Source organism: Lissotriton vulgaris, chromosome 2_1 (assembly GCF_964263255.1).
Source record: "Lissotriton vulgaris chromosome 2_1, aLisVul1.2, whole genome shotgun sequence".
NCBI lineage: Eukaryota > Metazoa > Chordata > Amphibia > Caudata > Salamandridae > Lissotriton > Lissotriton vulgaris.
In genome coordinates, this window is record NC_141687.1 from 1,991,321,527 (window position 1) to 1,991,334,881 (window position 13,355).

Below are 13,355 nucleotides of genomic sequence, written 5' to 3' on the forward strand. Positions count from 1 at the left end.
AAAGGGCATATCAATATAGCTCAGGTAGTCATCTATTTCCTCCTCCAGGTGACCGGACCGTGTTCTGTACAGTTCGGTATAGTAAGCGTGAAATTCCGCCAGTATATCTCCTTCCTCCGTGACCACCCCACCGCTAGATGTTAGTAATTCCTCAATCACCAATGGCGGTCTACTATTCCGCATAAGTTTAGCCAGTAGGGAACCAGGGCGGTCTCTCTCCCCATAGGCGCGAGCCCTGGCATATTTCCCCATGTGCTGCATTTCCATGTCCGCCTCATCATGAAATTCTGCTAGTAAGGATTTAAGCCTCTCATCAGTGTCAGTGTCTCCTGCACGCCCCATTCGCCGTTCCAGATCAGACAGCTGCGATTCTAAGTACTTCAACCGCTGCCTGATAGCTTTGAGAACCCCTGAGTGTTTGGCCATCGTCATACCTCGTATGTACACCTTGAACGCATCCCAAAGAACCTGCACACTATCCACCGACCCCACATTAGTCGCAAAGTAAGTGTCAATGTCTTCAGCTAATTCCCCTCTGAAAGCCTCATCCATAAGTGAGTATGGGGGGAACCTCCAAGTGAACGGGGGGATTCTCCTAGCGGGCGCCTCCAGCAGCACAAGCAGTGGTGAATGGTCCGACAACGTGCGGGGCAATATTACACAACCCTTCACTGAATTAAGGAGGGAGTGGGAGGCAAACCAATAATCAATTTGTGTATGTATGTTATGATAGGCCGAGTAGTGAGTGTAACCTCCCTTCCCCGGGTGTCTATGGCGCCACACATCCACTAGGTCAAGCTTCACCATTTCCGCCTGCATAATCAACGCCGAGGCCGCCGGGCATCTGGAAGCGCCAGCCGACCTGTCCAGCTCTGGGTTCAGCACAAAGTTGAAATCACCCCCCCCCACAGCAACCTGGAACCCTCATACTGTCTGCTTAGATCCGCTAGAGAGGAGTAGAAGGCAGGCGTGTCATAATTGGGGCCATATACATTCACAACCATCAGATCCTGACCCTTCCCCATACAACGGGCAATTGTATATCGACCCTCCGGGTCCACAACCATCTGCTGTAATTTCAATTGCGATTTGGGATTAGCCCATGTAAGCACACCCCTTGCATGTGTAGTAAACCCCGCTGCAACGCAATTGCCTCCAAGCCCTCTATTCAACAGCATAGGGCTGTATAGAGGCAGGTGTGTCTCCTGGAGCAGTGCAAGGTCAACCCGGTGACGCTGTAAATATGCCAGTACCTTCCGGAGTTTACGAAAGTCATTCAACCCCCGCACATTCCAAGTCAGCATTCTGATAGAGTTAGGGCCACTCTCCGACCCTAAAACCTCAGCGTCCGCCATTGCAGAGTAATGAGTGTATTGAACTCGTGCAGTTGGAATCGCGGACACATTCCCGCAGTAGGCCTAACAAAACCCTCCCCCCAACTGTCCCAATTTGTCATTTTCAACACATTCAACAAAGGAATAGAAGTGCATCCACCCACCCACCCACAGCCGACCATCCCCAACCCGGTCAGACAGGCCCCGCCACCACCCACCATCCCCCCCGAACTACCAACTGACTCTACAAACCCTGTGGAGCTCCAAAGGAGCCAAAAGCCGAAAGCGCAGGGGCAGAGGTTCCCAGCCAGACAACAGCACAATCGGGTCCGAGACCTTAAACTTCAGTTACTCCTCTACCCCGCCCCCGACCAACATTCGGCACCTTCGCCAGCTCAAATCCTCATAGTCTAATAATGAAACTCCCGCACGCGGGAGAGCCTTCCCCATAGTAACACACGGCCAGTAGAGCGTGTTGCCAACAAACTCTCCAGTACAATCAAATTAGTTCAGTAAGTAACCAGGAAGACCTCACCCCGAGATCGTGTCACAGTGGGCTCGGGTCGTCTTACAAGAGCCAGAGTACGATAGGGCACAGTCGACCCATAAAGGAGGCCGTACTCCCGATTACTCCTGGTCGTCCATGTTAGATGCAGCATTGGCGTCCTCTCGTCGACTCCCCGGACTGTTGCGCTGTTCCTTGGCCCACTCCTTCAGAGATTTTTTCAGTTCCGTAGGGTCGGTGAAAAAATGTGAATGCCCCTGCCTATTAATCCGGAGCCTCGCAGGGTACAATATGGCATAGTCAAGCCCAAGTTCCCTCAATTGTTTCTTATATGGGGCGAAGCGCTTCCTTTCCTCCTGCACTCTCGCCGTGAAGTCCGGGTAGAGGGAGATGTTCATGCCCTCGAATTGCAGATCTCCTTTCTCCCTGGCCAGCCGAAGCGCTATGTCCCTGTCTCGATAGTTCAACAGCTTCGCAATAATCGGCCGCGGTGGGAGTCCTGGTTGCGGCTTCGGCCCCAGCGTGCGATGAGCCCTCTCGACGATAAACATAGGGGAGAAGACCTCCTCCCCTAACAGGGTTCGCAGCAGCTTCTCTACGAACAGCTCCATTTTACCAGTGTTGGTAGACTCCGCCACCCCAGTAATGCGAACGTTGGAGCGCCGTGAGCGCGCCTCCAAGTCCTCCGTCTTGTCCTGAATGACTTGGAGTAGCCTTCCGAACTGCTTGCGATCTTTATCCCATTCCGTCTGGGCCTCCTCTGCCTACGGCCTGGCCCGTCTCAGCACCGTCCTCCGAGCAGCAAAGCTCCACCACACCGGATTTCGACCGGGTAAAGAACCCCCACCGGGCCGGAGCGTAGGTAGGGAGTCCGCCGCAACTTTTAGAGCTGGTTAGGCACCAGAAGGATAAGTTTGACGGAGTTTAACGGGGCTCAGGCGAGGAGCTCAACGCTCACACGTCTTTCATGGACGCCAGCAAGCTCCGCCCCCCTATGCCACTGCTTGTTTAAAATGATGTACACAGTGGGCTTTGGCTCCAGTCAGAGGAGTATTGGTCACTCATCTCCTGGTATTGGGTCTTTGATATATCATTCCACCTTCCTTGAAGTGCTTCCATTGGCAAGCATGCAGCACTATTTTACATCTGAAAAGTAACCTTAGTAATCATGCTAATTCTCCTGTTCAATTATTTGTCTCCCAAACGCATTCTATACCGAAAGTAATCCGTCGTTGCTACATTTTGGCCCATCACTGGCAAAGCCCATGGGGCAGGCATTAATGCAATACACAGCATTTGGGCAATGCAACACGAAACTGCATTTCAACATTCTTTAGCACATCAACACCAGACCTACTGCCTTTCCCAGTCCTTGTTGTATATGTTAACAAAGTTAAAATCAATGTGTTAAATCTTTGTATGGAGTATTTAGCTTTATGAGAACAAGTTGGTGTTTACATAGCGTAGGTACCACAATTAATTTATTTTTAAAGACACGCAACCGCTCAGATTTCGAGGGCAATTTAACTTTGAAGTTTTAACTACTGGTTCTGAGTAACCTGCGAGGTTGGGTTTCCATTTGAGAGAGGGGTTTGTGTAGGTTGAGAGCTTTTTGTGACTGTACTACACACACACACACACGCTGCAGGAGTAAATGTAACTCACTCTACCGTCTTATTCCCGTTAGAACTGGTTGGGTGCGTCACGACAGTGGTACACTTGGGAACTGTGGCAAAATGAGCATTCTCCGCCTGCAGAGAGTTGTGAATGTAGCCGTGACTCCCTGATGTGCATGACGTATGAAGGCACCCCTGTTTGATGTGTTGCACACACGCCGCCCATAGACTAGTACCCTCCCCCCATCATAATGAGTTTGTGTCGCCCCGCTTGCCGTGAGCCACACCCTGCCAGGGAAGGAATCCGCTCCCTCTAACGCTACACACACACTTTCCATTCGAGTATAAACTAGCTTTATTCGGCGTGTTGTACACATGCCCCACTCGTGTCCAGGCACTGACTGACAGAGAAGCTTCGTGTACTCGCAGCAGACCCATCCCGCCCCACACGGGCGAGCCCGTGCCTCTCACACAGCGCCCCGTGTTGTAAGGCAGTGTCAGAGCAGAGCGTTTCCTCAAAGGGTTAATCATAATTGCAGGGCGGGGAGACACACCCTGTCGAGAGGCACCGACCAGGAACACTCTCTGTACCTTCCTCCCAAGTCACTGCCTGCCAGGCCGCCGCTGCAGCTCTGCCGCGTCTCGTAACCGGAGCCCAGGAGACCCCATCCACCGGACCCGAACCAGCACCATGTCTACCTCGGATGAAGTGGACGGGCTCGGGGGCGTCTACCGCCCCCAATATGGCTGTAAGTTTGGGGGACGGGGACCTGGGGAGGGCGTGTGGCGACACTGGACGTATTAAGGGAAACGATAAACACAGTGGAGTTGAGGGTCCACGCATTATTTGTTTTTTGATATTGCACCCCTCGCCCCCCAACACATCCTAGAATGGGAGGAACTGTTCCTGTGAGCCTCGTTTTGCTGCACTTCACCGCCAGCCCCCAGATTCGTATCACCGGAACCTGAGGAAAAGGGCGGGTTGGCAAGAGTTGATCACTGGAAAAGGCTTCCCAAAACTGCTGCTGTCCGAGTGCAGACGCTTTGGTGCCCAGAGAGGAATTGTTTTGACTGCATTTCCCTGCGTGTCCCAAGGCAAAGGGCAGCCGTGCAGAAGGGGCAGGTCTCGACGTGTCTCTCGGTTAAACTTTTTAACTTATGAAGTTAAATTAAAAACGACAGCCCCCTTTGGAGGTAGCGTCCCTGACGATCTTTCCATGTTGTTGCCACAGTGCGTGCATTTCCATCTTCTGCATTCATTAGATAAGCACTTTGAACGAGTTCACTGGGAGACGGAGAAAGTAATGCCGCAGACTGTAAGTCTTCGTGGTGCGACATGTTCCTGCGCTGGTCTGCTGTTACAGCGCAATATTGCTTTCATTCAGGATATTGCTTCATCTCAAGGGGCTCGTGTCGGGGGAGGAGGCGGGTCAGAGTTTCCTACCTTTACGCTTGAGATACTCCCCTGCAGCAGCTTCTTACATTAAGAAGGTTATGTTTGGGTTAAGGAAGGGGGCAGGACAGCCCCTTCCGGCCACGGCTCCTTCCTGCAGCCCAGCTCACAGGTCTTCTCTTCACGCATCCTCGCCCACTTGCGAATTTTGTTTTGACTAAAACCTTTATTCTTCACACGTTTTTTGCACGTCACGTGTTGCCACGTAAAAATCCAATGCCTCTGTGCCCTCTTCGGCTCACAGTTTTGTTATTCTCCATCATTACAGTTTTCATATTTGTTGATGAAAACAAAAATTATTGAACATACATCTAAAACAATGCCAAATACTAGTGTTTACATGCTTTGCGTGGGAAGAGGCCTGCCCCGCCAGAGACCAGTGTTTACATCGCCCACGTGATCCCACGTCGTGTGAGACTGTTTGGCTGTTCCGCTTTTTAGCTATCACGTTGCATCCTGGGATTTGTAGTGTCATGCCTAATGTTGTAATTGTGCTCTCAAGTATCCCAGTATGGAAAGTTCTGACAGCTAAAACGCGTTAAGTAGACGAAGGCGTCTCAATGCGTGGACCGACTTTGTATTTTTACTACTTTCAGGCATGCGACGCCCCTAGGGTTTATGGGGCTTCAGCGCCCAACCCCTGACGTGTGTCTTAGCCAGAGGTGCGGCAACTTCCAGGATACACACAGTTCTTATGTGGGGATACACACCTTATATGTGCAGGAGGAGGGGTCTCAAAAACGGCCTCTTAAAAGTATTTCGCTCATCGTTTAGACGTAGAATTATGAAAACTGTGATCTCGAGTGCAGTGCGGGCTGGGTCTGGTAGTTTTGGGGGCAGAGCCATAGACGTGACTATAAAGATCAAACTATACTGCAACTGTTTTGCTGGTCCCCTTCAGTTAAATACAGCAGAAATATTAACTGCACAGCACAAATGGAAAATAAATCAAGTTACAGCAATCTGTGGGAATCACATTCTTTTATGTTAGGAAACTTTTAATGAACCAGTTAATCCATGGGTATTGGGTACTCGCAAACATGTGCCCACAGGACACAAAGTATGGTCTGTGGTGTGACTGAGTGCTTCACTGATGGCAGTATGGTGGCGGTAGAGGGTCCAGTGGGGCAATCAATCAATCATTTGTAAAGCAAACAACATACCTGCAAGGGTCTCAAGGCGCAGAGGATGGGGGTGCGCTACTGATCGAACAGCCAGGTCTTGAGTATCCTCCTGAAGGTCAGCAGGTCTTGGGACTGTCGTAGGCTCAGTGGGAGGGTGTTGCATGTCTTGCCAGCGAGGTGGGAGAAGGATCTCCCACTGGTGGTTGTACTTCGGATGCGTACAATCCAGAGCCTTGGCTCGGATCCCTGCGGCGTGGAGACGTGCGCGTACTTTGCGGTGGCAGACGGTGTCTAAGGCGGCAGAGAGGTCTAGGAGGATGAGTGCTGCGGTCTCGCCGTTGTCCAGCAGGGTCCTGATGTCATCGGTGGCGGCGATGAGGGCAGTCTCGGTGCTGTGGTTGCTGCGGAACCCTGACTGGGAAGGGTCCAGGATTCTGTTTTCTTCGAGGTTTCGGGTTAGCTGTCTGTTGTCGTTTTTCTCGATGACCCTGGCCGGGAAGGGGAGCAGAGAGATGGGCCCGAAGTTCTTGAGGTCTCTTGGGTCTGCCTTAGATTTTTTGAGTAGGGCGTTGATCTCAGCGTGTTTCCAGATCTCTGGGAAGGTCGCGGTCTCGAGGGAGAGATTGATGACGTTGCGCAGGTCGGGTGCGATGGAGCTGCTTGCTCTGTTGAAGACGTGGTGCCGGAATGGATCTGACGGAGAGCCGGAGTGGATTGTGCGCATGGTCTTGATGGAGTCATTGATGCTCACGCTGACCCAGGCTAGCAGGGGGTCGTGGTCGATGGTGTGCGGAGGGTCTGTTGTGTTGCTGTCTGTTGGGGCTGTCTGGGTGTTGAAGCTTTCATCGGTGTCTGCTATCTTGCGGTGGAAGTAGGTGGCGAGTGAGTCGCACAGGGCTTGCGATGGCGGGATGTCGTTGGTGTTGGAGCTGGGGTTGGAGAGTTCCTTCATGATGTTGAAGAGCTCCTTGCTATTGTGTGGGTTGTTGTCGAGGCGGTCTTTGAAGGAGGTCCTCTTGGCCGCCCTGATTAGGTGGTGGTGGTTGCGGATGGCATCCTTGTGTGCTGCGTGGCTGTCTGGAATTTGTTCACTGTGCCATTTCTTCTCTAGTTTCCGGCAGGCTTGCTTGGAGGCTAGGAGTTATGAGGTGAACCAGCTGGCCCTCTTGCTGGTGTCTCTGTGGGGGCTTTCTTCAGCGGGGCGAGGGTGTTGGCGCAGTACTCGATCCAGCGTCTGAGGCTGTAGGCAGCGTCGTCGGTGTTGGAGGGTTCGGTGGGTGGGCTGAGAGTGAGGTTTGCGTGTAGTTGGTCTTCAGTGATTTTGCTCCAGCAGCGGCGGGGGATCTGTTGGGTGCGGTGGTGTGTGGTGGGCGTCTGGAAGGCGAAGTGGATGCAGCGGTGGACGGTCCATAGGAGTTTGGTGGTGTGGCTGACTGAGACGTGCGGGCTTGAGGAGAAAACTGGGTGGAGCGTGTGGCCGGCGGAGTGGGTGGGTGTTGTGACGAGTTGCTTCAGTCCGAGGTTGGCGAGGTTATCAATCAGGGTTGTGGAGTTGTTGTTGTTCTCAACGTGAAAGTTCTGGTCTCCGAGGAGAATGTAGTCGGTGGAGGTCAGGGCATGCGTGCTGATCAAGTCGGCAATGGTAGCTAAGCATGTACAATTAGTAGCTGAATGGCACAATGTTAAACCAGCTTTTTACTTGACTAAACTGTGTGAGACTAGGCAATTAGTTTTTTCACTTTGCCTCCTTTTTCTTCATTATGACATATAAAAGGACCTAAAATACATAGGTTCAGAATGTGCCCTGTACAAAACCATCTCCTGTGTTTTGATTATTATGTTGTGCGCGTATATTAGGCAACCTAGGCCACCGAGAGGGTGCACATGATCGCTCACTTGCCTCTTATTTCACTACTTAAGAAACAAGTAGGGTCTGGCGTATACCACAGTAAGGCTGCGCCCTATCAAGAAATAAACAAAACAATTTGCCAGTACTGTGAAACGAATGGCTACAATTTACAGTTGAAGAGCTCTCAATCGCTCTCTCAAGCTGACCACTTTTTCAGTCAATGAAATTTGAAACAAAAAGGCTTCCAAAAGATGGTTGTTTGTTGAATTTAAATTTCAATTTTGGCTGTTTATTCAAACTTTGTTTTTTGCTTTATGTTTTTTTCAAATATATTTTTTCAAAGGATCATACAATATGTACAACAATATACAATTAGTTGGGAGGAGAAACAAGTGAATGGGCCAAGGGAAGGTAAATGGAACGTTTTAGACAACATTTAGACATTAGACGTACAATTAGACACTAGACAACAAGAACCTTAGGTAGTACACAAAAATTGGGGTTGGTAGAAGTTGCTGGCGTTATTTACAGTTATTTACAACTAGGCAACAATGTTTTTTCGTCCTATATTCAAGTTATTCTGGGGGTTTTCCTCAAAACAAATGAAAAACTGTGGCTATCTTCTTGTCATTCAATGAAATAATCCATATTGTAATGAAGCTTGACAAAATTCAGATCATTTAGCGCCTACAATTGAGCTTAATTTTAAACAAAACAGCCACTATAGTGGCGCCAACAATCCACTACCACCTCAATAGGTCGACGCGTTTCAAATCCTACATTGATGTGTAGGATTATCTTCAGGACCAAACAAACTCAATCTGTGAAAAACAAATGAATAAAAGCTCTGTCAGTGAAAACTATAGAAAGACTCTCACTCACACTCTACATCCATCCACTCTCAGTGTATTACCTGTCACTCTTATGACTGTGTTTTTAGGCGTGGAGAATGCTGAAAAGAAGTGAAACACTATGTTTTAGATATTGAGCATACAACTTGATCGTATTACATAGAGATCATATTGGTACTCACAGGGTAGTATTGTGAATATCCCCTTTCGATAAGTATGCCAATGGTTAGCTTTAACCGATTCCAAAGCAGGGGCGGGCTCGCCTCGTGGAGTCAATCTAAAATAGTAAAAAACACAACGGATGCAATTATTCCGTTATGTGGTTTGGGCGACCTACAACGCGAGCCAGAGAGCACCGACGTCACGTGCAACTCCGCTCGGGGGAACTAGCTAAATCGCGGGCTCTGCTTACCTGAGGCTGCGTCTTTCTCCTCCAATGTGGTTCGCGGTCGACTAGAAAACGCGATACCAATGGAGCGGAAACGCCTCTATTTACTTAGAATCATTTCCGGTTTGCAAGGGGGGAATCATGGGATTTGTAGTTTAGATCTGCCGGAGAGCCCTCCGGATCTTTGTTACAGTCGTGTGTAAGATGCAGGATTGGGGTACCATGGTAAAGAACGATGGTGGCAATTTTCTAAGTCTATATTAATCATGTTCTATTTATAGACTATACAATTCCGACATTTCGTTTAAGCCTTGTGTGGTTGTATTAAATTTCAAGATTAGCATGGCTTCACGTTGTCGCAATTTGGCCTCTACGTCTCCGCCTCTCGGGTCAGGATCAATCTTCGAAATAACAGTCCATTTTAGGTCATGCTCGCCGTGGAGCTGGTCAATCCAGTGTTGGACTAGTGGGGCAGTGACCACTTTCTTCTTTATCCGTGATTTATGTTGGGACAATCTTTGTCTTATTTCCTGATTTGTTTTCCCTATGTACAGCTTATCGCATGGACATAGGATCCCGTACACCAAATTTTTTGATTTACAATTTGTAAACTGTTCATGCTTCCAGGATATTCCTGCATGCTGGAATAGATCCCCTTCCTGAGTGGAAGCACAGCATAGGCATGTGCCACATTTATGGTGACCTTTAATGGGTGGCAGGTTGACATAGTCTCTTACTGTCACTGGTTTGGGTTTAGGGATTGCTGCCCTAACAATATAGTTCGCGATGCTTTTATCCTTTTTGAAAGCAAATAAAGGATGTTGCAAAAATTGAGTATTTAGATCTTTAATCAAGTGCCAATTCTGATAGATCAGTTTTTTTAACAAATTCGATGAAGGACAGTATGTTGACACGCAAACAATCCTTTGTTGTTGTTGTTTCTGTCTCCTTGTTAACAATTCTTCTCTAGGTGTCCAACATGCTCGTTTGATAGATTGATTTAATAGTTTAACCGGATAACCTCGGTCTTGAAGTTTGTCTTTTAAGATATTGGCATGATCCATGAATTCGTCTTTGAATGTGCAGTTTCTGCGGATGCGCAGAAACTGACCTATCGGAAGATTTTGTTTGAGACTTCTTGGATGGTTGCTGGAGAAATCTAACGCTTTGTTGCGGTCCGTATCTTTTTTGAAAAGGGTGGTGACTAGTCGTCCATCTACACAGTACACTTCAACGTCCAAAAAGGACATTCTTGTTTTAGAAGTCTGCAGTGTGAATTTGATATCATTTGTCCTGTCATTGATCCAGGTGTGAAATTGATCCAGTTGTTCTCGTGATCCTGACCATGTGAAAAAGATATCATCTATATATCTTACCCATCCCCCTATCCATTGGAGGAATGGGTTATTATTATGGATGAACATCTCTTCATATTGGCTCATATAGAGAATCGCCAATTCCGGGGCAAAGGGACAGCCCATGGCGACTCCCCTTGTTTGAAAATAAAAGTCTTCGCCAAACTTAAAGAAATTCTTTGTGAGGGCCAATTTCGCCAATTGTAATATGAATTCCGTTGGAATTCTCATAGGGCTCTCTCGCTTGTTCAAATAAATCTCTAAAACCTCCAAAGCCTGATCCTGGGGGATTTGGGTGTAAAGCGAGACTATGTCCATGCTTACTAACATGTCTTGATTTTCAGTGAATGGAATTTGTTCTAGTTTTGATAAAAAATCAGTGGTGTCCAAAATGAAGGATTTAACCGTGAGGATAAAAGGTTTCAGGAAAAAATCAATAAATTTGGAAACCGGTTCGAATAATGAGTCACATCCAGAAATGATGGGTCTGCCTGGAGGGGTATCTGCATTTTTGTGCACCTTGGGTAACACATAAAATAATGGGATACGTGGGTGTTTATTAGACAAAAAATTGAATTCATTTTTTCCAAGAAAGCCTTGTTCAAGTCCGATTTTTAGGATCAATCCTAGTTCTTTTTGTAATTCCGATGTTGGGTCCTTATTGATCTTGCGATAGCAAGTAGAATCTGATAGTTGTCTAACTGCTTCTTGGATGTAATTTGGTGTTCCCCATACAACTATTGATCCGCCTTTGTCGGCTTGCTTCACTATGATGTTGTCATTCTGTTTGATAGTTTGTAAAGCCAACTTCTGTTCTTGAGACAAATTTGGTTTGACATATCCGTTTCTTTTTTTCTCCTGTAAAGCTAATGCTGAGAGTATCGTTTTTTCAAAATAGGTAACCTCTTTGGGCACTTTATGTGCTGGAGGACAGAAGCTTGATTTCTTCTTAAGACCCGTGGTCTCTACTTGGAGGGGATTTTCTTTATCAGCAAAAAAAGTGGTCAATCTAATTTTACGACAAAATTCAATAAATTCAAGTTTTAATCTCACGAAGTCAGTGAACCTAGAAGGTACAAATGTGAGTCCCTTCTCGAGGACGCTGATTTCTGATGGTGTTAATATCGTGTTTGAAAGATTAAAAATAGAAGATTTTTTGGAAGATGTTAGTTCTTGTAGTTTTGCCTTCGCGTTGACATTTCCCATGGCTGATTGTATCTGGTTTTTCCACGCGGTTTTTGTGCGTCCTGTCCTAAAAAAGGCTGTGGTTGCTGTTGATTTTGAAAATTGGGCTGATAATTCTGTTGATATTGTTGCTGATAGTTCCTCTGGTATCCACCTCTTTGATTGAATCGCGGGCGGGAACCTCCTTGATCAGAGTCACTACCTCCAGAGGAGGATGTATCTGAAAATGTGAGAAATTTCGAGCGGGATCTCCCTTGGTTGTCGTTCAGGAAGCGTCTTGCTTCTGGTCTTGAATAAAATTCTTGTTGTAAATACGGATACGTTTTCTCGAATGTGAAATTACGTTTGTCTCTTTCAAAGTTGTTATCTTTCTGTTGGACAGTAAAATCTTTGAATTCCAATATTTCTTTATCGACTCTCTCAAGTAAGGCCTTACAATCCTGGATCAAAGGATTGGTTTTAATTTCAGATTCTAATTTTTCGATCTCCTCAAGTTGTGATTTTGATAGACGTTGAGCAGTTTCGATGGTTAGCACCATCAGATCCCGACTACATTTAGTCTCAATATAGCTGAATCCTTTTTTGTATATATTATCCTCAGTAAATATGACTGGTATATTCTTAACAATTAGTCCAGATGGTATAGTTCCTGACCTGAGATGTTGGAGCAGGTAATGACCGTGCAGATCTGTCCTTATTTGTTTTTTCTTTAAACGAATCAATTTGTCTGATTCATTGTTCACTTGTGCTGTATTACTGAGTGTGGCGGAGCCAAATGTGGGAGGGTCCTTCAACAGTTTTTTAATGTGATCTTCGCTGTATGCGAAGGTCTGGTCTTCTGACATAGTCTAGGAGGTGGGTTAATAAACTACACTCGCCTAGAAGGTATTCATACAAACACTTTCCTTCTTTCATTCAGAGAAAAAATGTGAATAGAAAAAAATGTGAATAAATAAAATGTGAATGAAATTCTATGAGAAACAACACTAGTGTATCCCCAGAAAAGGGACAAGTAGCTCAAAACACTGCCTGTCAATGAAACAACACAATCACCAAATAACTACTAGCCACAGTCCAAGGCCTATGGCAAACAACGGGTTCAAAAGATGCTGAGACAAGTTGGTGTCTCACAACTGCCCCTCGCGAGCCGGCGCCCGCTATATCAACTAAGAAACAAGTAGGGTCTGGCGTATACCACAGTAAGGCTGCGCCCTATCAAGAAATAAACAAAACAATTTGCCAGTACTGTGAAACGAATGGCTACAATTTACAGTTGAAGAGCTCTCAATCGCTCTCTCAAGCTGACCACTTTTTCAGTCAATGAAATTTGAAACAAAAAGGCTTCCAAAAGATGGTTGTTTGTTGAATTTAAATTTCAATTTTGGCTGTTTATTCAAACTTTGTTTTTTGCTTTATGTTTTTTTCAAATATATTTTTTCAAAGGATCATACAATATGTACAACAATATACAATTAGTTGGGAGGAGAAACAAGTGAATGGGCCAAGGGAAGGTAAATGGAACGTTTTAGACAACATTTAGACATTAGACGTACAATTAGACACTAGACAACAAGAACCTTAGGTAGTACACAAAAATTGGGGTTGGTAGAAGTTGCTGGTGTTATTTACAGTTATTTACAACTAGGCAACAATGTTTTTTCGTCCTATATTCAAGTTATTCTGGGGGTTTTCCTC

The 13,355-nt window shown here is 46.6% G+C and overlaps 1 protein-coding gene across 1 annotated transcript in view; it reads left to right on the top strand.

Annotated features, from left to right (window-relative positions):
- Positions 1-3,902: 3,902 nt before the first annotated feature.
- The window catches only part of IQGAP1 (IQ motif containing GTPase activating protein 1), a 446,185-nt gene continuing 436,732 nt past the window's right edge, over positions 3,903-13,355 (top strand). The window contains exon 1 of the mRNA XM_086958211.1: positions 3,903-4,204. Within this exon, the coding sequence (XP_086814337.1) occupies positions 4,147-4,204 (58 nt within the window). The 5' untranslated portion in view covers positions 3,903-4,146. The remainder of the gene's footprint in view (positions 4,205-13,355) is intronic.